This window comes from Monodelphis domestica, chromosome 3, assembly GCF_027887165.1.
Source record: "Monodelphis domestica isolate mMonDom1 chromosome 3, mMonDom1.pri, whole genome shotgun sequence".
In the NCBI taxonomy this organism is placed as follows: Eukaryota; Metazoa; Chordata; class Mammalia; order Didelphimorphia; family Didelphidae; genus Monodelphis; species Monodelphis domestica.
Window position 1 is genome coordinate 192659804 of NC_077229.1, and position 26797 is coordinate 192686600.

A 26797-nucleotide genomic window follows, 5' to 3' on the forward strand; every position below is an offset into this window, starting at 1 on the left:
GGGAGGTAAGTGTTCTGATTATCCCCATTTTACAAATGAGGAAACTAAGACAAAGGGAGGGTATGTGACTTGCCCAAGATCACACAGCTAGTAAGTGACTGAGTTTGGATTTTAACTAGGTCTTCCTGACTTCAGGTGCAGTGCTAAATTGTCCATGTTTATGGGGGCGGGGGGGGGGGGGAGGAGGGAGGACTCTCCAATAATTAGTTCTGTGATGTCAAATATCATACTCATACTGTATTGGTTTTTCCCACATTTGCATACTGCCAAGTGGCATTTGAAAGAAACTTTAGATTAAAAGACCAATTTCCTTAATTAGATTGGAAAAGTATCAACTTTGACATAAATAAAGCTGCTGTCATGCTTATCTTGCCCATATCACCAAGAGAGAAGCTGTGCGCAGACGCATTGAACAGGCACCCCCTGATTCTCCTCCCAAAGGCATGAACGTCAGTAAGACGGCAGAGTTATCATCAATGACACATCCCTTTGTGGTAACTAATGGCAGCCAGGGAACCTGGAACCAAGACTATGGAGGTAACACCTCGGGCATTTCTACAGCTTTAAACCTCTTCTCTTCGGGTCTAGCCTCGCCTGCTACAACGGCGAGCAGAATTTCAGCACTCCTCATTCCCAGATGAAGGGAACCACTGAAAAGACCTCCATGACCATGAAGACAGCAAAGACCACAGGACCGATCATCACTAAAAAACCTGTTTCTATTACCCTGCAAACAAAAAGCTACCCCAAAAATGAACATCGGAGCTTGAGAGATGCCCCAGCAGGAATGGGAGTCGCTAGTCCAGAGGCTGTCAGGAACTCGACCATCCAGGATCTGCCCACACATTCTGAGATCAATCTAACATCCAGCCCGCAGATACCAGCCCACGGTGAGCTCATAGATGCACCGACGAAGCCAGAAACCCCAATCACTATCACCACCTTAACTCCAATCTCAGCAGCATCACTGTTGAACAGCTCACCTATCTTGGAAAGAGCTCCATCTGCTCCCCCGGAGACAGATTCCAAAACCACATTGGTGACTGCCTCACCAAGCACTTCACAGGTTACAGAACGGAGTGTCCTTCAAAGCACCGCGAGACCTAAGACCGTCACAATCCCAACTGGGAGCTCAGTCACCTCCTCCAACACCTCGGTTCAGTCAGCCATCGAAAGTGAATACATCCGGCTGAATGCTTCCCCCTTACGGCAGTACTGGGCCAATCAGAACTTGCTCTTTGCTGCGCTATTAATTTGCGCCATATTTTTCATCAGCGTCCTGGTTTTGTTGGCCATGCAAGCCTATGAGAGTTACAAGAGCGGAGATTACACCCAAGTGAACTATTTAATTAATGGAATGTATGTAGACTCAGAAATCTGAAGGGTAGACAAAAACATGGGTTTTAGTTTGTTTGTGGAGTGATTCAAGTCTGTGGAACTATTCTCTCTTTTTCAGTTTGTCTCTAAGACCAAACCAAGTACTTCCACATTATTACGGTTCAACTTAGGAAAAATAACAGCTACTTATAAGGTTTTAATTTATACCTATTTCCATCATTACTAAAGAATTGCTGCTTTATCATTATTTTTAGAAAATCAGGCCAGGCCAGACTAGTAATCATTGTTCCAGATTAGGTGATGCTTTCAGAATCCTATCATGGGTTGCTTCCTTTTGTCTGGCATTTTTAATGTCATGGTCAGCAACCAAGTTATTGGAGTTTCTGATGTACTTTTTTTCTGAGCCCATTTCTATTTATGTAATACAGTGTGCTGCATTCATTGAAGTTAGATCCTTTTGGAGAGATATAATGAGTAACATGGTTTATTTTTGTAAACACTCATTTAACAAAACATGCCATCTTGGGGGAAAAATTCTTCACATACTCAAGTGTAATCTGGAGAGCTGAACTCATTTAAATAACCAGTTACTCTCTTACCTCATCCATTTTAGAATTCTACTCTCTTAAAAAAAAAAAAGTTGGACTGTTTTTTTGTGTTCGTGTTTGTTTGTTTGTTTAAGTCTAGGTCTCCCTATTCTCACCAGACCTGTCACAACACTTTTCAGCCACGAAGCTCTCCTTAGGCAGCCTGGTAGCTCTCCACTCCCAGGAGCTCATCACATCATTGCAGACACCTTCTGGCTTTAGTCCTACTGTAGCTCAGAACTCCTGAGCTCAAGCAATCCATCACTCTGCCTCCCCCAGTAGCAGCAATTCTAATTGTATAACACCACACCCATATTGTACTCCATTTCACAGTGTTTGTTCTTTTCCTTTGAATTTCTCCTTTTGATCATGAAGCCAAATATGAATTGAACAAATTGAATTATTCCATTTCTGTTCTTTGTCTTATGTTAATATGGGGGGAGGGGGGGAAAGGAGGGAGAGATGTCAGAATGGATAGATTACTGGCCCAGCAGTTAGGGAGACCTGAATTCAAGTCCTACCCCTCATGCATGTGTGACCCTGGGCAGCTCACCTGGTGCCCTCTGTGCCCAAGTCAACCTAGATAATTTTATCACCAAAGAGTTCCCTGCAACAGTGAAATAAGTATGGTGCCTATCCTTATATTAACATTGTACAAGGGGACCCATTACAGTTTCAAAGGATTCATCATGAAACATGTTATCTACCTCCAAATAAAGAAGAAATGGACTCAGAGTGCAGAATGAAGCACATTTTTTCTTTCTTTTTTGTGGGGAAGAGAGAAATGGCTAATGGGGAAATTTGTTTTGCATGACTACATATATTTTTGTTTACTTGTTTGTTGTTTTTGTAAATGCTCAATATTATTTATTGTTTCCAAGGTAGAAGAGCAGTAAGGGCTAGGCAATGGGGGCTAAATGACTTGCCCAGGGTCATATAGCTAGGAAGTGCCTGAGGCCACATTTGAACACAGGACCTACCACTGGGCCATCTAGCTACCCCCCACTCATTTACTTTCAGATGTTTTTTGCTTCTCACTGGTCTCTAGATAAATTATAGACTTAATTAGAGAGAAGTTTTGTGAGCACTCAGTCAAAGGATTTTTTTGTTGTTGTTGTTGAATTCAATAACCATTTATTAGGTACCTACTATGTGCCAAAGCATTGTGTTAGGTGCTGGAGATATCAAGCAAAAAATAAATGTTGCTCTGCACTCAAGGAGTCTACTATCTTAATTACCAAATAATTTGGGGGTGGATTTTAGGAGAGAGCATTAACAACTATGGAATGAGAAAATGCCTTGTGTGAAACTGATTGTATTTTTACCAAACTAGCCCAGCCAGATGAATGGTGTGCTGGATCTGAAGTCAAGAGGACTTGAATTCAAATTTGACCTCAGATACTTCTTAGCTGTGTGACTCTGGGCAAGTCACTTAAACTCTGTTTTGTTAGATTTCTCTCAACAGTAAAATGGAGATAATAACATTTTCCTTATAGGTTATTATGAAGATCAAATGAAATAATATTTGTAAAGGACTTAGCATAGTGCCTGGCACCTAGCAATTGCTTAGTAAAGCTTAGGGAAAGCTAGGTGGTATTGGTGGAAGCGGACAGTGTGGTTGGGCTTGGAGTCAGGAAGACCTGAAAAACTGACTTTTAAAGACTTTCAGAGTGTGGAACAAGGTGATAATCCTGCCAAAGAGACTTGAGAAGGAATGCAGACAGGTAAGGAAATGAACCAGGAGACAGGAGTGTCAAGAAACCCCATGGAGGTCATATTCAAGAGAAGTAGATGGTTAATAGCATCCAGTGCTGAAGAGAGGCCAAGAAGAACAAATTCTGAGAAAATGTCTCTGGATTTAGCAATTAAAAGATCTTTGGGAGAGGATGATTTAAGAAAGAAGAGAGGGATGGAATTAGAGTCAAGATCTGGGTTCAAATCCTATTTTATGGCACATAGATGCTGTATTTAGAGCTCTGGACATGAGTCAGGAAGTCCTAAGTCTGAATCTGGCCTCAGACACTTACTAGCTGTGTGACCTTCCACAAGTCACTAAATTTGAGTTTCCTCATTTGCAAAACAGGGGCAAGAATAGTACCTTCCTCTCAGGGTTGTTGGGAGGATACAATGTGATGACATATATAAAGCACTTCACAAACCTTAAACACTCTATACACACTAGCTATTATTACTACTGTGTGGTGCTCCTTTTGGCAGCACATATACTATTATTACTACTATGTGACCATGGGCAATTACTTGACCTCACTGCCTCAATTTCTGAATTTGCAAATGGATTTGCAATTGATTATAAAAAGGAAGATAACATCCTACCTCACAAAGTTGATATGAAATGCCAATAAGAAAATGTTATGAAGATATTTCAGCTATTACTATTTTTTCCACTCTACATAAAATTGTGGAGTCAAATAAATCAATGTTTGTTGCCTGATTGATTGTTGCCCTAGCTGGGGCTAAAATCTGAACAAGACTCTCCTCTGATTTTTGGGAAGGTTCTCCTAGTTTCCGCATCTGCCTCCAAACAGCAGCAGATTAGTCAGGCAGTCCTTTCATTTCTTAATCTCTAGCTGTCCCCACCCCTCACCACTATTGGTGCCTGTTCGGTGAACACGTGACTTTTCTTTTCCTCAAAGTAGTACTCCCCAGATTGTGTGAATCAGGGTAAAGGCTGACTGTTCTGCTCCGTTTGTGGCTGAATCCTAATTAACATGCATTGTCACTGGCGAATCTCTTGACGATGATATCCAGATAGGGAAAATATTTTTTGAAAGGAAAAAAGTCTTCACACTTCTAGGAAATGGCAGGTAAGAAATTCTGGCTTTTTTTAAAAGTTAAGGTTAAATATTAATCATTAGTAGACTCATCTGTCTCAACCTCTGCATTTTGTTAAGTGACTTAAAAAACAACCTTTCCAGCGTCATCATGTGTTTTTTCTTGGGTTTTGTACTCTGAACAAGAAGATGAAAATCATGAATGGAACAGTTTAACTTTAGAAGGGAGGGACAGAGGGAGAGATAGACACAGAGACAGGGAGAAGGAGGAATGAAGGAGGGATAGAAGGAATGAAGGGAGGGAAGACAGAAGGAAAGAAGAGGGAAAGAAAAAGAAAGAAAGAAAGAAGAGAGGGAGGGAGGGAGGAAAGAAATAGAAAGAAAGAAAGAAAGAAAGAAAGAAAGAAAGAAAGAAAGAAAGAAAGAAAGAAAGAAAGAAAGAAAGAAAGAAAGAAAGAAAGAAAGAAAGAAAGAAAGAAAGAAAGAAAGAAAGAAAGAAGAAGAGAAAAAGAGGGAAGGAGGGAAGACTAGAAGGAAAAGATGGAAATTCTTTCATATAAGAACTGACTACAAATCAGACTGGACCAACCAGTTATGCATGAAGTACTTTAATCCTGGCCTCACAGGCTTGATATGTATATTCATGTCATGGCTTTTTCTTCTGAATCATGAGAAATTGATCTTCAAAGAAGATTTTTTTTTTTCCATTCTATAATCCAGGCAAAAGAGTCCTCATAGTCTATGCTCATCAGATGCCCACTTCTATGAATGGATCCTTAAAGGATGCAGCTGTGACTGAACTAAGCAATCAGGGCTGCCAAGTCACTGTGTCTGATCTGTACTCCATGAACTTTGAGCCAAGGGCCACAAGGCAAGATTTTCTGGGTGAGTGGTAGGTTCAAGACAACAATCTTAGTTTTTTAAGGTGCTTGTTTCCTTTCTCTCAAGAGATTTATCAACTGCAGTTAGTCCTTGGGGGGATCACAGTTCAAAAAAAAATTTTTTTAACAAATCAACAAGCATTTATTAAAGATCCACCATGCACCAGGCTACATGCTGGAGAAAAAAAAGACAAAAATGAAATAGTCTTTACCTACAAGGTAGAAAAGAACTGGAATAGGGGAAAGTACAATGAATGTTGAATCAAATGACCTGGGTTCAAATTCAGAACCTCTTGTTTAATTGCTGATTATAGCCCAATCTTAAGAAGTCCAAAGAACAATGTGACAGGATAGAAGACATATTTTCAAAAAAAGCAGAGGGATTAAAGACCTCTATCTGGAAAACATTTCTCTTAGTCAGCTTGGGAAAAGAGAGAAAGGAAGGAATGAGGGAGACAACAGGATACACAGATGCTTTCTGTTCTTGAAAAGGGGCTGGTTTAAGTCCCCCTTGTTCAAAAACATCTCCACTAAGAAATATTCAGTCACAATGAGTAAAATTCAATTAATTTAAAATGTATATATGTTCATATGCCTCTCTTTGAAAATATAAACCTTTGGCAAATGGTGAGGAGTTGGGAAGGGTTTGCTGAGGGATCTTTCAGTCATTCAAACCTTACTGTAAATTAGTAGTGTCAAATTCAAATAGAAACAGATCTCTACAAAAAAAGTGGTATATTGACTCAGAAAATAACAAATTAACATTATCTATGTTGTATTGTATTTATTTAAAACCCTTACATTCTTAGAAATGGCAGAAAAGTGGATAAGGGCCAGGTAACTGGGATTAAGTGACTTGCCAAGGTCACACAGGAAGTATCTGAGGCCACATTTGAACCTAGGATCTCCTGTTCATCCACCTAGCTATCCCTGTTTTTATTCATTTTGCTAAGCAGTTCCCAATTACATTTTAATCTTCCTTGGATTGGGTTTTGCCAACAGGTATGTTTCACAAATTTGACACCTCTGGCGTCTTTCTTTCCATCTGCCACATAGCTTAGATTTATTAATGCCAAATAAATGTATTGGTCAAAAATAAATGATCTTTGGCTGTAGCACTAAAAATTCTGTGAATTATCACCTGACTCTTGGAGGAAGGCTATTAGTTCCTAGTCTTTTGGGGAGCATCTGTGACTTATTTTAAGGGATCATTGGAACCAGATTTTTTTATGCTACTGGAATAAGAATAATTAGGCATAGTGAATTTCCCCACAGGTGCTTCAAGCAACTCAGAATTCTTCAACTATGCTGAAGAAGCACACGAGGCCTATAAGAAGGGATGTCTGTCCAAGGATGTGGTTGAAGAACAGAAGAAAGTTCAAGAAGCTGATCTAGTAATATTTCAGGTAAATTCTTCCTTTGGTCAGACTTGTTGAACTGGATTCTTCCAGGGCACTTCTAGGTAATTTCTCTCTCTCTCTCTCTCTCTCTGTTTTTCTGTTTTTCTCTGTCTCTCTTTCTAAATCTAGCTCTGTCTCTGCCTCTCTCTCTTAATAAACTCTTGCTTTCTATCTTAGAATCAGTACTATGTATTGATTCCAGAATGGTAAGGGCCAGGCAATGGGGGTTAAGTGACTTGCCCAGGGTCACACAGCTAAGAAATCTCTGAGGCCAAATTTGAACCCAGGACCTCTTGTCTCTAGGCCTGGCTTTTACTCCACTGAACCACTTAGCTGCCCCCTGATAATAATATCTCTTAATATTAGAAATGTCATTAATCTGTCCACTCAAGCACACGTCAGAGCATCATTTAGTGAGTTATAAATAACTTTATTAGTTTAGCACAATGCCTGGCACATAGTAAGCAATTAGTTAATGTTTATTAATTATTTCCTTCAAAAGTTGTATCTACGAATGGAAAAAAGAATTGATATCATTCTAACTATACATTTGGATCTTAGAATCTCATGCAAAATATTAATAAAGGGTCCTGTACTCTGTGTATGAGTCCAAGAAATGCCCTGTCCATATACCCTAAAGCATTCTCTCATCTTCTGAGCCCTCCAAAACTGCAGCAGCCACTAATTGGGTCCACCCAGGAAACTTATCCAGACAGTTCACATTGAAAAAATACTTTTATCTGAATTAGGAGGCCATGGAAGCAAAAGTCTTCCTTTGTTTCATTTCTCTGCTTATTTGGATCAGCTTTCCCTTTCACCTCAGCATCTATCCTTTTGAAGTCTAATTTATCTGACAGTCATAAACACAGGCGCACCTCATTTTATGATGCTTGTTTTATTGAAGCTTTGCAGATATTGCATGTATTTACAAAATGAAGGTTCACGGCAACCCTGTATGTGCCATTTTCCCAGCAGTATGTGTTTTCATCATATTTCTGTATTACATTTTGGTAATTCTCACAATATTTCGAACTTTTGCATTACTATTATTGGTGATTATTGTTGTGATGATCTGTAATCAGGAATCTTCATTGTTACTATTGTAATCATTTGGGGGGGTACCCATATAAAATGGTGAATTTAATCAATCAATTTATGTATTTGGACTACTCCACCTACTGGCTATTCTGGGTCTCCCTCCCTCCCCTCTGGCTTTCCTGTTCTCTGAGATCCAACAATATTGAAATTAGGCCAGTTAATAACTCTGTAAAAACCTCTAAGTGTTCAAGAGAAGGAAAGAGTTAATTGATGTGGCAAATTTCATTGTTGTCTTATTTTAAGAAATTTTCCCAGCCACCCCAGTCTTTAGCAACCACCACTCTGTTTGGTCATCAGCCATCATCATCAAGGCAAGACCCTCCACTGGCAAAAAATATTACAACTCACAGAAAGCTCAGATGATGGTTAACATTCTTAGTAATGTTTAATATATAATTTTATTTTTAAAAACATTTTCCCCATGATTATATGATTCTTGTTGTTTCCCTACCCTTTTCTTTTCCCCCTCCTGGAGCTGACAAGCAATTCCACTGGGCTATGTGTGTATCATCACTTAATACCTATTTCCATATTATTCATTTTTGTAATAGTGTAATCTTATAAAGCCCAACCCCAAATCCTATAACCATATAAACAAATGATAAATCATATGTTTTCTTCTGGATTTCTACTCCCACAGTTCTTTCTCTAGTTGTGGATGGTTGCTATTAGTAGCAAAGTCCCACGATGTTTCTGTTACTGTGTGTAATGTTCTCCTAGTTCTGATTATTTCACTCTGCATCCATTCATGGAGGTCTTTCCAGTTCTTTAGGAACTAACCCTGTTCACCATTCCTTATAGCACAAAAGTATTCCATCACCATCATATACACAATTTGTTTAGCTATTCTTCAATCAAGGGACAATCCCTCATTTTCCAATTTTTTTGCCACCACAAAAATCTCTGCTATAAATATTTTTGTACAAACAGGTCCATCCCCATTTTTTATGTCTTTGGGGGGTACAAACCTAGTAGTGATATTAGCAATATTTTTAATTAAAGTATATGCATTGTTTTTAAAAAACATAATATAATATTGTACTGTAGTGTAAACCCAACATATATATATATATATATGTATATATATATGAAAACCAAAAAATTCATGTGACTCCCTTTATTAAGATACTTTTTTTTTATGGCATTGGTCTGGAACTGAACCCACAATATCTTCAAAATATACCTGTATGCCTGATTCCCAGGGTCCTGAACCAACCATTCAGTGCCCTGTATTTCAACCTACTTAAAACCAATTTGAGTAAAGCAGTGAGCTCAGAAAATGCTGATTCCTCAACTATAATTGTAACTTTAATGGGAAAAATCGTAGAAGCTTAAAAACCTGTCTGCTAACTAAATCCAAGTGGATCAGGGTTGTACCCCAATATATGCCCCTTCGTACCTTATCTGTGCTAGGAACAAGGGTACAACAGCCTGGACCTGGAAAAGAATGGGGAAGTGGATGCCCTCTTATGGATGTTGTAGAGCTCTGGGTTATCAATATATTAAAAACAGAGCCAGCCTGTAGACCAAGGATCCTTTTGAAAACTCATGAAATTTGAAACGCTTTACCACCTCCTGGATCAATGGGCATCCTTACTCATTAATATAAATGAAAATTTTATGGATATCTTTATTTTTTCATCACCTTCATTTCTGAGCATATCCTTCCTACCTTGCACCCTTATAACAAAAGGTAAAATGAGAAAAAGTCAGTTTTGCAAAACTAACCAAGACAAATCAACCAAGTCTTACAGTTTATGCCACATTCTCACACCTATTCTACCTCTCATTAAAACATAACTAAAAGGATCTGCTAAGTAGTTTTTTTTCCCATTCTAACCAAGTGGGAATTTGACATAAATATTACAAATTAATGCAAAATACTAAGTGTGAGAACATGGCTTATACTGTAAGACTTAGCTGATGTGTCTTGGTTAGTTTTTCTTATAATAGTAGGAAATGAAGAAAACTAAGAAAGCAAAACTTCTTAAGGAATTCAGTAAATTGAAAAAGGAAAAAAACTCAGCTAAAATCAACCATCTGTGGCAAAGAATGGAAACTGAAGGGATAGCCATCACGTAGGGAATGGCTGAACAAGTTACAGAATATAATAGTAATGGGATACTATTGCACCATAAGAAATGACAATCAAGATGATCACAAAAAAGATTTATATGAAGTAATGCAAAGTGAAAGAGAGCAGAAGCAGAATATTGTACATAGTAACTGTAATAAAGTACAAAGATCAACTGTGAATGGCTTAACTATTATCAGTTATGCAAGGATCCAGGACTACTTCAAGGACTCATGACAAAAAAAAAAAAGCTATCCACTGCCATAGAAGGAACTGATGGAGCCTGAATGCAGATTGAAGCATACCATTCTTCACTTTATTTCCTCCTTGAATTTTTTTCTAGTGTGATAGGTGCCTTCTTTCACAATATGATGAACATGGAAATATGTGTTGTATGATAACACTTTACAAACCTAGATCATATTACTTGCTTTCTTGGAGAGGGCAAAGGGGTGGGAGGGAGGGACAGAGAGATTATGGATTGCAAAATGTCAGAAAACAATTATTTAAAATTATACTGATGTATTCTGGGAAAAAAATCAACCATCCAGCATTTATTACCATATACGAAATGCAGCGCAGAGCTAACATATTGTTATATAATCTTGGGCAAGTCACTTAACCTCTCAGTTTCCTTAACTATAAGGTGAAGTGGTTAGACTTTTAAAAATAAGGTTTCATATAAATAAAATTAATGTAGTGAAGATTAGAAAGAAAGCAGAAAATTGGGGGAAATTTTTATAGATTGTGTAGGGATAGGAGGGAGGGAGGAAGAAACATAAGAACTTTAATGTAACAAACAAAAACATTAACAAAACCCTTTTTGTTATAAGGGATATTGAGGGTAAGAGGTGGAAAGGGTATGTTTGGAAATGAAGGTGATAAAAAATAAAGATATTAGTAAAATTTTCGTGAATGTCAATGCAAAAGCACAAATTTCCACCCACCCTTTTTAACACACTCTAACCCATGTCCTACTCAAAGATGAAGCTTAGCTAGTATTAAGGCTTAAGACAAACCACCTGTATACATGGACATAAAAGGCTCCTAAATATAGTAAAACCTGGGAAAAGTAGTTCAGATATAATGTTATATTATCAGTTTCCTTGAGGGATAGGAAGAGCATTTTTAAAAATCCAATTCCATTGCTTGATTTCTATAAGAACTGGAAAAATATGCATGAACTGGTAAAGAATGAAATAAGAAGAACCAGGAGAACATTGTACATAGTAACAACAATATTGTGGGATGATCAAATGTAATCAACTTTGCTACTAATAGTAATGCAATGATCCAGAACAATGCTGAGGGACTTATGAGAAAGAATGCTATCCGCATCCAGAGAAAGAACTGTGGGAGTAGAAATGCAGAAGAAAACATGATTTATCACTTGCTTATATGGGAATATGATTTGGAGTTTGAGTTTTAAAAGATTATTCTATTACAAAAATGAATAATATGGAAATAGGGTTTGAGAGATAATATATGTATCATCCAGATTGAATTGCTTGGCAACTACAGGATGGGGGAAGGCAGAGAGGAGGGAGACAACATGAATCATGTAACCATGGAAAAATTAAAAAAAAAAATCCAGTCCCACTAAGTTCTCTTTATATTCAAAAATTTTTTGCAGTTTGGTCATTTAGCCAATAGAAATTCCCAAACACTCTGAAAATATCAAGGTTGACTTATTATTTTTTTAAACCCTTACCTTCCATCTTGGAGTCAATACTGTTTATTGTCTCCAAGGCAGAAGAGTGGTAAGGGCTAGGCAATAGGGGTTAAGTGACTTGCCCAGGGTCACACAGCTGGGAAGTATCTGAGGCCAGATTTGAACCTAGGACCTCCCATCTCTAGACTTGACTCTCAATCCACTGAGCTACCCAATTGCCCCCAAGGTTGATTGATTTTTAATAAATATCATTATAAGAGACAGTTAGAGCACTAGAATAGTTAGAGCACTAGGTCTGAATTCAAATCTAGCCTCAGACACTTCCTAGCTGTATGACCTTGGGCAGGTCACTTATCTCCAAATGCCTATCCCTTTCTACTCTTCTGTCTTAGAAATGACACTAAGATGGGTGTTAAAAAATAACATCATAAACCATATTTCAGACCCACATTAAAACAAATGAAGCCTATGATTGGCTTTGGTCACAGAATAAGTCACAGAATTTCAAGATGGATTTCAGTTCTGGTTTTCCTGACTCCAGGCTCTATCCACTGAGCCACCTAGCTGCCCTCAAGGATCCATTTATATTTAGAGAGATTAAAAATAACTCATGTCAAAGACATTTTCCTTTATTTAAGGTGAGGTGTTTACCTCTGACTTGTGACCAATGGTTTTCCTATTTCCTTTCTCTAGTTTCCTATGTATTGGCTTAGTGTACCTGCCATCTTGAAGGGCTGGCTAGATCGAGTGCTCTGCAAAGGATTTGCCTTTGACATCCCAGGATACTTTGACAAAGGTTTCTTAAAGGTATGTGTTATGGATACATTGGATTTTTCATTTTTGGAAGGAAGCTTTAACATAGTGCAGGTTTCTAAGACAGTTTCTAAAACTGGCTCAAAATTTGAGTCTGCAGTCTTCTTTCATCCAATCTGGCTTGTTTCGAGATGAGAAGGAGCTTTTGCTTCTTTTTAATGATATGAGACACAGCTTGCACTAAACTAAACTACATATTTTGAGGTATTTTTTAAAGAGCAAGGATTTTTATATATTCAAACCAATTAATTTTGTTGTTCAGTCATTTCAGTAATATCTGACTTTTGTGGCCCTTTTGGGGTTTTCTTGGCAAAAATACTGGAGTGGTTTGCCATTTTCTTCTCTAGTCCATTTTACAGATAAGGAAACTGAGACAAATGGGATTAAGTGACTTGCCTAGGATCATATAACCAGTATCTAAGGCTGGATTTGACCTCAGGAAGATGCCTTCCTGATTCTGGGTCCTGTACTCTGCCCTATCTAACTGCCCCAGGGACCAGTTAATGGTACTACATTTTTTCTTATCTCCCTAAAGTCATTAATAACAACAATAATAAATAATGTTGATGATGACGATAGCTCACGTTTAGTATAACATTTTGCAGAAAGTTGCAAAAATGCCTTATATACATTTTCTCAATAAGCTCTGAAAATAGTTCAGGGGAATATCATAATTATTCCTATTCAATTAATGAAGAAATTATAGGTCAGAGAATAAATGGCCCCCTCAGGTCACACAATTTGCAAGTGTCTGAGGCAAGATTCGAACCAGGTGTACTCTAAGTACAGTGTTTTATCTATTATACCATATTTCCTCTCCCAGATATTCTTTTCCTCAGCGACATCTATGCCAGATCTCATCTTCCCTCTCCAAATTATTTCCTTTTACTTTCATTTAATAGACCCACTCTTTCAGCTCCTTCTTGATTGCAATATCCTAACTTTTTCAAACTGATTATTAATTGTTAATGGAGGAGATTTTTGCTAACGGGAGCTAAAAGCCAGTCTAATGGTACATACTTGAAACCACTGCAACTGGGGAGACTGAGACAGGTGGATCAATTAAGTTAGGGAGTTCTGATCTACAAGTGGGCTAAGCAATTCTGCAGTCCATTGATCGACAAGTATTTGGTGAGAGCTCACTTGGCAGCCAGGCCTAAAACTCATCAAAATGGTAGATCCCAACATCAAAGTAGGAGAGTACTAAGCTGCCTAAGGAAGGGAAAACCAACCAGGATAGAAAAGAAAACAGGTCAAAACTCCCATGCTAATGAGTAATGAGATCAGGCCAGTTTGTGGCTACTATATTCTGGACCAGGCAAATAGGGAGAAATGGTGATAGATAGATAGATAGATAGATAGATAGATGGATGGGTGGGTGGATAGATAGATAGATAGATAGATAGATAGATAGATAGATAGATAGATAGATAGATAGATGGATGGATGGATGGATGGATGGATAGATAGATAGATAGATAGATAGATAGATAGATAGATAGATAGATAGATAGATGAATGGATGGGTGGGTGGATGGGTGGACGGACAGATGGGGGGACAGACAGAGAGATAGAAAAAAGACAGTTGAATAGATAAAGCAAGAGAGAAAGAAACAATGACAAATAGTGATAGACAGATAGTGATAGAAAAACAGGGAGAGGGAGGGGGGAGAGAAATGGAGGGGGAAAGAGAGGGAGGGAGAGAAAAGGAAGGGGAGAGAGAAGGAGAAAGTGCTAAACATAAACTTGCCCATGCCCACTTGGGCAATCAATCACCATTTTATGGTTTTCCTCAACAAAAACATACCTTACTTTAGAATTTCATTTTTTTAAGGTAAGGTAGCTGGGAGAGAATAGATAAGAGAATCCTAACTTAGTTGACAGATCAGGAACATGGGCAACTGTACACTTTTAAGTGTAAATTTATTGTCATATTCCCAAACCAAAATTTCTTTAAAATGTTTTAAAATCTTGATCTTCTTTAATTACAGGATAAATCAGCCCTCCTTTCATTCACTACTGGAGGGACTGCTGAGAAATATTTTCAAAAAGAACTTCGTGGAGATATTAAATACATCTTGTGGCCCCTACAGGTAAAGCACAAATACTTGGTTAGTTCTAGATGTCCCATTACCTCATTTCATATGCTGTTGTAGGAAACACTACAACCCACAGAACAATAAGTATGTGGTGAGAGCTCACTCAGCAGCCAGGCTTGAAATTCCATGCTCCCCAGCTGCAGACCTAGAATTGTGCCTTGCACCTACTAAATCACAGAATCACAGATTTTGAGAGTTGGAAGGTCCTTAAAAGGGTTCAGACCCTGTCTCTGACATCTGTATAACCTCAGAGAAGTCCCTTGAACTCCCTAGACCTGAGTTTCCTCATCTGTAAAATAAAGTAGTTGTACTAAATGACCTTTGGTGTACCCTCCAGGTCTAGATCTATGGTCAATGTCTATGGTATCACTGAATATGAAATCAAAGACCTCAAATGAGGAAGAATAAACTACCTTCTAAGGTAGCCCTATTCCACATTTGGGTAGTTCTAATTGTTCCAAGGGGCAGCTAGGTGGCACAGTGAAGAGTGCCAGGCCTGCAATCAGGAAAATTCATCTTCTTGAGTTCAAAATTGGCTTTAGATAATTACTATGTGACCTTAGGCAAGGTACTTAACCCTGTTTGCCTCAGTTTCCTCATCTGTAAAATGAACTGGAGAAGGAAATGGCAAACCACTCTGGTTTCTTTGCCAAGAAATACCCAAATGGGTTCCCAAAAAGTTGGAAATGACTCAAATGGCTGAACAACAACAAAATTGTTCCCAAAATCTAAATCTGCTCCTCTACCACTTCCATCCCTTGCTCTGAGTTGTGTGCTATGGAACCAAATGGCACAAATATATCTATTTCCTCTTACCTATATCAACCCTTCAAATATGGAAATGCAATTATCATCCCTCCAGATCTTCCTTTCTCACTTCCTTCAAGCTCTCAAAATGGTTTACCTCCTTCAAAGTTCAGCTGAATTTTCACTGTTTCTGTGAAACTTCCTTTGAACCCGCCTCTCCTATAATCTCATTAGCATCATCTTGGTTTGGATTTACTGCATCATTTTATGTGTCATTTCTCCCCGTAGGATATAAACTCCTTGGAAGCAGGAGGGTTTCCATTCCCTCTAACAAGTATGTTTTAAAAGTCCTTAAATATGTCTAAGGGTATACAAAGGTCTGGCCCCAAAGAGCTGATATTTGTCTCTTTATTCCCTGGCCTCATACTACCTTCCTTTCATTGCTGCTTCACCATTCTGGTCATACTTCCACCAATCAAATGGGTGAATGAGAACACTGTTTCAATGGCTAAATCAAGGGCTATGGAGCTCTTAGAGCTTGGCCAGACATTGAAGACACCAACACCATCTACTGCATCCTGGGCCATTACCAGTCATCTTGATTTTTGTCTTGCCATTGGTCTTTGATCTCTAGCAGCTGGTGGCTCAATGGATTGTGTATTCAGTGGATTCTGCAGCTTGGGAGTATGGTTTCTGGAAGAGAAAGTAAAGCTGATGACTGTGAAATTCTGTCTCACTTAAATCCAACTGATGTACAAATGAAGACATCACCTGGTGATGTCATAGTTCCTCTTTAAAAATAAAGGACTAACGTAGACTTCTGGGTAAGCATGGCGGCAGATTAGACATGGCTTGCTTCCTCTCCTCAGACCCAATGATACAGACAATCTCAAAAGACCCCCAAAAAAACATCCTCATAAGAGTGGAGGGAATCTACAGCAGGGAGCAGCACTGAAGGTACGTGGGATACGGGCATTTCCACACTATAAGGGAACGAAAACGCTCCCACCCAAACCTGAGTGGACCTACCCTCCCCCACCACACCTACAGAGCCAGAGTTAAAGTCAGCTCGCGCCAGAACCAATGACTGAGGGAGGGGTACACCAGGAGTGACCAACAGGAAGCTCCAGGTCTTGGGAGATACTAAGACCACCAAGGACTTACCTCTGAGAGTAGTAACACCCGAAACCCAGGCAGATGGGCAAGGGGAACTCTGACCTCGGATGCTCAGAACCATCGCACCATAATCAACGAGTGTGAGAAATGTACCCCTGAAGTGAGCAAGGGGCACCTATAGGTCCTGAGAGTTGACTAAGACCACCAAGGACTCACCCCTGAGAGCAGTAACACCCGAAACACTGGCAGGCAGGGGAGGGCAGACCTTAGGCTCCCCCTGGAAGATAGCCCAGCTGCGGAGAATTGAGAGTTGTCCTGAGGCAAAAAGCCTTGACCATTAGATCCATACACAGAGAGCCAGTCTTCCTCACTCAGATTCCTGATTGGAAAGGGAAGGAAAAACCATAGAGATGGCAAACAGTGCCCAGGAACAACTTCCCAGCACCAAGAAAAGCAAGAAGAAGGGATTGACTTTGGATAGTTTTTTACGGAGGAAAAATACAGAATACAGAGGAAATAGCAGAAGAGGAAACCCAAATAAATGCTCCAAAACCTTCCAAAAGAAATGGAAATTGTCCACAAGCTGTTGAAGAATTTAAATTGGAGGTTATCAAAAAGATGGAAGCCTTCTGGCAGGAGAAATGGAAAATAATTCAAAGAGAATTTAACAATCTGAGGGACAAAAACTCCCAATTAGAGAAAAAGCTAGAAGCCTCAAAAAGCAGGAAAGACCAAACTGAAAAGGAAAACCAGTCTTTAAAGACCAGAATTAGGCAACTGGAAGACAGTGATCTTGCAAAACAGCAAGAATTAGTAAAGCAAAGTAAAAAAATTAACAAATTAGAAGAAAAAATAAAATATCTTACTGACAAGGTGACAGATCAGGAAAACAGAGGAAGGAGAGACAATCTGAGAATCATTGATCTACCTGAAAAGCCAGAAATAAACAGGAATCTTGACACCATAATACAAGATATCATCCAAGAAAACTGTCCTGAGAATCCAGAACAAGGGGACAAAATAGACATTGAAAGAGTTCATAGAACACCCTCTAAACTAAATCCGCAAAAGAAAACTCCCAGGAATGTAACTGCCAAATTCCAAAGCTTTCAAGCTAAGGAGAGAATCCTAAAAGAAGCCAGAAAGAAACAATTCAGATACCAAGGAGCTCCAATTGGGATCACACAAGACCTGGCAACTTCCACATTGAATGACCTCAAGGCCTGGAACACGATATTCAGAAAGGCAAGAGAGCTGGGTCTTCAACCAAGCATCACCTATTCATCAAAACTGACTATATGCTTCCAGGGGAAAGTATGGGCATGCAACAAAATAGAAGATTTCCAAGTATTTGTAAAGAAAAGACCAGAACTCAGTGGAAAGTTTGATATCCAAACACAAAGAGCAAGAGAAACATGAAAAGGTAAATAAAGGAGAAAAATTTTTTTCTTTTATTCAAACTCTCTTCTATTAGGTCTACATTTAGATCAAATCATATATATTAATATGTGGGGAAAATGTTATGTGTAATTCTCAAAAATTGTATGCATTATTAGAGTAATTAAAAGAATCACTCATAGGGAAAGATCAGGGCATAAAGATGATATGGAGAAAGGGGGGAAAATAAGAAAGAAAAAGGGAGGGGGGAATCGATGATGGTATCAAGATATACTTGAAGAAATAGAGATAAATTAAATAGAATAATCCTTGTCACACAAAGATACACATGGGAAAGGTAGGGGAAGAATTCTCTTATAAGAAGGAGAGGAAGAGAGTGATAATTGGTACTACTTAAACCTTACTCTCAGTGAAATCAAATCTGAGAGGGAAGAGCATCTAGATCCATTGGGATCTTGAATTCTATCTTCTCCAACAGGGTAAGAGAGAAGGTAAAATTAAGGGCAGTAGGGGGGAGGGAGTGCAAAAAGGGAGGGAAGGAGAGCAGGGAGGGAAATTAACAGACCCTAAAAAAGTAAATAAAATACTTTTTTAAAAAAAAAATAAGGGAACAAAAAGGGAGGGGCTAGGAAGGGAAGCATATCAAGGGAGGGAACTAGGGGGACTGATTTAAAGTAAACCACTGCTTTAAAAGGTTATAGCAAAAGAAGAAAGGTCAGAATTAGGAGAGGAGATCAAAATGCCAAGGAAGTAACAAGTGACAATCATAACTTTGAATGTGAATAGGATGAACTCACCCATAAAACATAGACGAATAACAGAGTGGATTAGAATCCCAAACTGTACCATATGTTGTCTTCAAGAAACACACATGAGGCAAGTAGATACTCACAAGCTCAGAATTAAAGGTTGGAGTAAGACCTATTGGGCCTCAACTGATAGAAAGAAGGCAGGAGTTGCAATCATGATATCTGACAGAGCCAAAGTAAAAATAGACCTGATTAAAAGGGATATGGAAGGGAGATACATCCTGATAAAAGGGAGTAGAGACAACAAGGAAATATCACTAATCAACATGTATGCACCAAATGGTATAGCACCCACATTTCTAATGGAGAAACTAGGAGAATTGAAGGAGGAAATACATGGCAAAACTATATTAGTGGGAGACCTGAACCAACCACTATCAAATTTAAATAAATCAAATAAAAAAATAAATAAGAAAGAGGTAAAAGATGTGAATGAAATATTAGAAAAATTAGAATTAATAGATATATGGAGAAAAATAAATAGGGACAAAAAAGGAATACACCTTCTTTTCAGCAGCACATGGCACATTCATAAAGATTGACCATGTACTAGGTCATAAAAACATAGCAAACAAATGCAGAAAACCAGAAATAATAAATGCAACCTTTTCAGATCATAAGGCAATAAAAATAATGATCAGTAAGGGTACATGGAGAGCCAAATTAAAAATCAATTAGAAATTAAATAATGATACTCCAAAATCGGTTAGAGAACAAATCATAGAAACAATTAATAATTTCATTGAAGAAAATGACAATGGTGAGACATCCTTTTAAACCTTATGGGATGCAGCCAAAGCAGTAGTACTCAGAGGAAAATTCATATCCCTGAGTGCATATATTAACAAATTAAGGAGGGCAGAGTTCAATGAATTGGACATGCAAATCAAAAAACTTGAAAGCGAACAAATTAAAAACCCCAGAAGAAAACCAAATTAGAGATCCTAAAAATTAATGGAGAAATTAATAAAATTGCAAGTGATAGAACTATTGAACTAATAAATAAGACTAGAAGCTGGTACTTTGAAAAAACAAACAAAATAGACAAAGTACTGGTAAATCTAATTAAAAAAGGAAAGAAGAAAAGCAAATTAACAGTATCATAGATGAAAAGGGGGACCTTACCTCCAATGAAGAGGAAATTAAGGCAGTCATTAAAAACATCTTTACCCAATTATATGGCAATAAATATGCCAATCTAGGTGATATGAATGAATATTTACAAAAATATAAATTGCCTAGACTAACAGAAGAAGAAATAGAATTCTTAAATAATCCCATATCAGAAAAAGAAATCCAACAGGCCATCAAAGAACTCCCTAAGAAAAAATCTCCAGGGCCTGATGGATTCACAAGTGAATTCTAAGCAACATTCAAAGAACAGTTAATCCCAATACTATACAAACTATTTAACATAATAAGCAAAGAGGGAGTGCTACCAAATTCCTTCTATGACACAAATATGGTACTGATTCCAAAGCCAGGCAGGTCAAAAATGGAGAAAGAAAACTACAGACCAATCTCCCTAATGAATATAGATGCAAAAATCTTAAATAGGATACTAGCAAAAAGACTCTAGCAAGTGATCAGAAGGGTCATTCACTATGATCAAGTAGGATTTATACCAGGAATGCAAGGATGGTTCAATATTAGGAAAACCATCCACATAATTGAACACATCAACAAGCAATCCAACCAAAACCACATGATTATCTCAATAGACGCAGAAAAAGCCTTTGATAAAATACAACACCCATTCCTATTAAAAACACTAGTAAGTATAGGAATTGAAGGGTCTTTCCTAAAAATAATAAACGGTATATATCTAAAACCATCAGCAAACATCATCTGCAATGGGGATAAACTAGATGCATTCCCAATAAGATCAGGAGTGAAACAAGGATGCCCATTATCACCTCTATTATTCAACATTGTACTAGAAACACTAGCAGTAGCAATTAGAGAAGAAAAAGAAATTGAAGGTAGTAAAATTGGCAACGAGGAGACCAAGCTGTCACTCTTTGCAGATGATAGGATGGTTTACTTAAAGAATCCTAGAGAATCAACCAAAAAGCTAGTGGAAATAAACAACAACGTTAGCAAAGTAGCAGGGTACAAAATAAACCTACATAAGTTATCAGCATTTCTATATATCTCCAACACATCTCAGCAGCAAGAATTAGAGAAATTCCGTTCAAAATCACCCTACACAATATAAAATACTTAGGAATATATTTGCTGAGACAAACACAGGAACTATAAACACAACTACAAAACACTCTCCTCACAACTAAAACTAGATTTGAGCAATTGGAAAAATATTAACTGCTCATGGGTAGGATAAGCTAATATAATAAAAATGACCATCCTACCCAAACTTATCTATTTAGTGCCATACTCATTGAACATCCAAAATTTTTTTTTACTGAATTAGAAAGAACCACAACAAAGTTCATTTGGAAGAACAAAGGATCAAGGATATCCAGGGAAATAATGAAAAAAACACAAAGGAAGGCGGCCTTGCAGTCCCAGATCTCAAACTATACTATAAAGCAGTGGTCATCAAAACAATTTGGTACTGGCTAAGAGACAGAAAGGAGGATCAGTGGAATAGACTTGAGGTAAATGACCTCAGCAAGACAGTCTATGACAAACCCAAAGACCCCAGTTTTTGAGACAAAAATCCACTATTTGATAAAAACTGCTGGGAAAATTGGAAGATAGTGTGGGAGAGATTAGTTCTGGATCAACACCTCACACCCTACACCAAGATAAACTCAGAATGGATGAATGACTTGAATATAAAGAAGGAAACTATAAGTAAATTAGGTGAACACAGAATAGTATACATGTCAGACCTTTGGGAAGGGAAAGACTTTAAAACCAAGCAAGACTTAGAAAGAGTCACAAAATGTAAAATAAATAATTTTGATTACATCAAATTAAAAAGGTTTTGTACAAAGAAAACCAATGTAACTAAAATCAGAAGAGAAGCAACAAATTGGGAAACAATCTTCATAACAAAAACCTCTGACAAAGGCCTAATTACTCAAATTTATAAAGAGCTAAAGCAATTGTACAAAAAATCAAGCCATTCTCCAATTGAAAAATGGGCAAGGGGCATGAATAGGCAATGTTCAGATAAAGAAATCAAAACTTAGCACATGAAAAAGTGCTCTAAATATCTTATAATCAGAGAAATGCAAATCAAAACAGCTCTGAGGTATCACTTCACACCTAGCAAATTGGCTAACTTGACAGCAAAGGAAAGTAATGCTGGAGGGGATATGGCAAAGTGGAGACATTAATGCATTGCTGGTGGAGTTGTGAATTGATCCAACCATTCTGGAGGGCAATTTGGAACTATGCTCAAAGGGTGATAAAAGACTGTCTGCCATTTGATCCAGCCATAGCACTGCTGGGTTTGTGCCCCAAAGAGATAATAAGGAAAAAGACTTGTACAAGAATATTCATAGCTGCGCTCTTTGTGTTGGCCAAAAATTGGAAAATGAGGGGATGCCCTTCAATTGGGAAATGGCTGAACAAATTGTGGTATATGTTGTTGATGGAATACTATTGTGCTCAAAGGAATAATGAACTGGAGGAATTCCATGGAGACTGGAACGACCTCTAGGAAGTGATGAAGAATGAGAGGAGCAGAACCAGGAAAACATTGTACACAGAGACTGATACACTGTGGTACAATTGAATGTAATGGAATTCTCCATTAGTGTCAATGCAATGTCCCTGAACAATCTGCAGGGATCTAGGAGAAAAAACACTATCCACAAGCAGAGGACAAACTGTGGGAGTAAAAACAATGGGGAAAAGCAACTGTTTGACTACAGTGGTTGAGGGATATGACTGAGGAGAAACTTTAAATGAACACTCTAATGCAAATACCAACATCATGGAAATGGGTTCAGATCAAGGACACATGTGATATCCAGTGGAATCATGCACTGACAATGGGAGGGATGGGAGGGGGGAGGAAAAGAAAATGTTTGTTTCCAGTGAATAATGTTTGAAAATGACCAAATAAAATAATGTTTAAAAGGAAAAAAAATAAAGGACTAACAACACACTCCTCTGAAAACCTTTTAGCTAAGGATTCATGCAATGGGTACCATTTCTCATTAGTTTCTTTTTCCCTTTTTGAATCTAGCATGGTGTGTTACACTTCTGTGGTTTCCAAATCCTCAGGCCACAGATCAACTTTGCTCCTGAACATGCATCAGAAAGCAAAAGAAAGGAGATGGTGGCATCTTGGGCAAGGAGACTGGAGACCATTTGGGATGAAAAGCCAATAAACTGCACTTCTTCCTGGTACTTTGAAAAATAATATTTCATATTGCATTCAAGTTTTCCTCTGATCTTTGAAAGATGCAAGCAGCTTCTCAGAGTACATGAGTATTTTTAAGAGCCCAATAAACCTTACAACAAAATTAATTATATTCACGTAATAATTTCTATAACAGGCTATCCAGTAATTAGGCATAGACATCAGTAAATACAAATTATTTCACCTGATATTTTACCTAGGCAAGTAAAGAGTTTCTAGGGTCAACATTTGGGAGAGAGGACAGGAGAACTGAATCCATAATGAGTGGGCTTTTCCTTTCTCCCTCAGGAAACAACTGTGGCCCCAGGTTAAGGTCAGTAAGGACTAAGAGTACATGGAGACCCAAGCTTCTTTTATCTTTACAGATGTCAACTTTTTTTTTTTCTTTTTGCAGTAGGAGTTATACTGAGGAATCACTTTTAAACAGGACAGCATAAGCCTTAAGCTTCTGATAGAAGGAGCTTGAGAAGACCTCAGTATCTACCCTGGGACTCTCTTTTCCTTTCCATCTCCTTCATTCCATGGTATGTAGGAGAGTTGATTGAGTGGAATAGTTTAAGGGTTTTTAAAAAGAGAAGGAAAAAAAGTTTGTTTACTCCTTTTTAACTTTTGTATTACGCACATAATTACATAACCTCGAGCAAATTGCTTAATCTCTTTGACCTCAGTTTTCTCATCTGTAAACTGAGAGGGTTGGGTTAGATGTTCTCTGAGTTCTCTTTTAGCTCTAATTCTGTCATTCTATGAGGAACAAAGCCAAACCATGATAACTATCCAAAGACTGGATAGAAAAAGGCCAGAGAAAATAGGAACAACAACAACAAAAAGATAAAATGATATCAACAAGTTGGAAGGAATGGAAAAGTTGTATTAGATGAAACTTCCCAGCTGGCCTTCAAAAAAGAGAATAAAAAACAAGAAGGATTTGCTCAGAGAAACAAACTGGGTTTTAAGAAGATAATTAGAGAACATTTAGACTTAGGAGTAGGTGGTGGAAAGATAGATGGGAGACAGTGGTACTTTCCCTAATTCATCTTGTTTTAGTAACTTGTAATAACTTCAAAAGCTGCTCCCTCTGGAGACCCAGCTGGGTGGAAAAAAACAGTAGAGTACTTAGAAAGCAACTTGGTTAAATTCTTCTTTCCAGGCATCTTTTTACTGGTTCCTCTTAGAATCTGGCTTTTGGAACAATTATTCTCCTGTTGCACTGTAGCTGATGATGAGTCTGGTCTGAGAGTCCACAGATGTTACCCAGCACATGTAAAGCATATGAAAAAGACCAAAAAAAAAACCCAAAAACAAAAAGAACAGCTCCCAATTTAGATGCTGCAGTTTCATCCCTGTTGCTTTTTCTCTTTTCATCATTTAAAAAACTTAATCAAGGACAGATCTCAGAGGTGACATCTCTCTCGACTTGAAATCTAGTCAATGCAATAGTATTCCTTGGATTTTAGTTAACATATATTTGGTTCTTTTTTTTTTTTTAACCCTTACCTTCCGTCTTGGAGTCAATACTGTGTATTGGCTCCAAGGCAGAAGAGTGGTAAGGGCTAGGCAATGAGGGTCAAGTGACTTGCCCAGGGTCACACAGCTGGGAAGTGTCTGAGATCATATTTGAACCTAGGACCTCCCATCTCTAGGTCTGACTCTCAATCCACTGAGCTACCCAGCTGCCCCCTCAACAAGTATTTGTTAATTGCTTACTTTGCGCCAGGCACTTTGCTAAGCCCAAGAGATATAAATATAAACAAGAAGAAAAGCAGTCCCTGCCCTCACAGAGTAACCACTGAAACAGGAAAAGATATTAAAGGGAGCTAAAATCTGAAGAGCTAGGAGAGGAATGAAGGATGACTAGCCTGGGACTATTCCTCCAAAAAGATGTTCTGAAGGAACTCACCAATGAGAGAACAGGTCACAGGGGCAGAGGGATGAGGAGACAGCTGAGGCAGGCTAGTAAAGTCCAGAGCAGAGCCAGGAGAAGAAGCCTGGGGCATTGAATTTTAGAGCAACTCTGTGTTAGATTGTTGAAAGACATTTCCTCCCTCACACACACAACGTTTGATGATGGTAGTGTTGAATGTCCAGGCAAAGTCATTGAGAATACAAACATGGGAAAGTGAGGAAGAAAATGAAATGAATATTAAAATCTTTAGCTAAATGAGGCAACATTTCCAATTATGCTTAAAAAGTATAGGCTGCTATGAATGGAGTTACAAATGCTTTTCAATGACCTAAATTGAAAAAATATTCAGCTATAAGTAGGATGAAATAAATGAAAAGTGAGTGGGGAAAAGGGCTCATTTAAATCAGGAACAGGGGTCATAGTTTATCTTCTCCCATTATCCTATTCCAAAGCACCTGTTGCTATGGAATCCTCTTATCCACAAAAGAGGATTTTAAAGGCTAGGGAGAACATTAAAAGAAAAAGGCTGTTTCACTCTTCATAATTTCATGTAGGTTTTTCCATGTTTTTCCAAAATTAACTTGTTTGCCATTTCTTATGGTGCAGGAGCATTCCATATAGCAACAGAAATATTGTTTGAAGAATGTCTCATGTATGTCCCTAGAGAGAACATTGATAAACAGAAACGAATAAGACCTAGTTTTATGTATACATATATATTTTTGCCAAATGATGCCTTCTCTAATGGGAGAAGGGGAAGGAAGCAGCTTGGTGGCTCAGTGGATAGAATGCTATATCTAGAATCAGGAGATCTGAGTTCAGATGTGACCTTTGACACTTATTAGTTGTGTGACCCTCGACAAGTCATGTAACCCTGTTTTCTTTAACTTCCTCATCTAGAAAATGAACAGGAGAAGGAAATGGCAAGCCACTCTAGTATCTTTGCCATGAAAATTCCAAACAGGGTCCCGAAGAATCAGACATGACTGAACAACAAACATTTCAGTAATATCATTTTGACAACTGAGTAGAGGCAGTGAGGAAGGACCTTTGGCAGTTTTACCAACCAGCAGGCTCCCAGGCATGAGGCATGAGGCTTATACTAGGCAGGTGACCGTCAGAGGAGAGAAGGAAGACTATTTGAGAATTATTAGGAAGGGAAAATCAATAGACCTTGGCAATAGCTCGGTTATATGTGACCCTGGACAAGTCATTTAAGTGCTTAGGGCTCTAGGCAATTCTCTAAGCCTCAAAGGAGAAAGTGCAATGGCAGAGGGCTTTTCCTGTCCAGATCCAGAGACCTACACCCTTACACAAGAGATTCAGTGGCTAATTTTCACAATGCTGTTTCAATAGTGACTCCATTTGAGGGTTTTTTTGGTCGAATTTCCAATTTCCAAATGTCCATATTTCCATATATTTCCATGCTTTTTATTTTGTTAGACTATAGGGTGTACAGACTGAGCCATCTAGTGGTGGAAATGGGTGTGGCCTCAGAATTGGACTAGGAAAATTTTATCATGAAACCAGAAAATGAACAGCCCCTAGAGCAGTAATGGGTGACCTTTTGAGCTTGGTGTGTCAAAATTCGCCAAAAAATCGAGAATAACTTGGGTGGTGTGTCACTTCGGAAAAAAAACCATAATTTTGTGATATTTATAGTTTAAATAACAAAAATATATAATTGTAATATACAACTATTTAATAAACCAAAAACTAATTATTTCA

The 26797-nt window shown here is 38.1% G+C and overlaps 1 protein-coding gene across 5 annotated transcripts; it reads left to right on the forward strand.

The window, feature by feature from the left end:
* Window positions 1-270: 270 nt before the first annotated feature.
* On the forward strand, window positions 271-26797 carry LOC100028661 (ribosyldihydronicotinamide dehydrogenase [quinone]-like). Of its 5 annotated transcripts, XM_056823368.1 has the most exons (7): window positions 1220-1359; window positions 4583-4750; window positions 5438-5602; window positions 6874-7004; window positions 12536-12649; window positions 14647-14748; window positions 22990-26797. In XM_056823368.1, exons 2-7 carry the CDS (start codon window positions 4744-4746, stop codon window positions 23164-23166), a joined length of 696 nt encoding a protein of 231 aa, XP_056679346.1. In that variant the 5' UTR covers window positions 1220-1359; window positions 4583-4743; the 3' UTR covers window positions 23167-26797. The 5 variants fall into 5 exon arrangements, with proteins under 5 accessions (XP_056679343.1, XP_056679344.1, XP_056679345.1 ...); XM_056823365.1 differs by lacking the exons at window positions 1220-1359; window positions 4583-4750 and adding an exon at window positions 271-537; XM_056823369.1 differs by lacking the exon at window positions 4583-4750 and having other exon boundaries at window positions 1222-1359.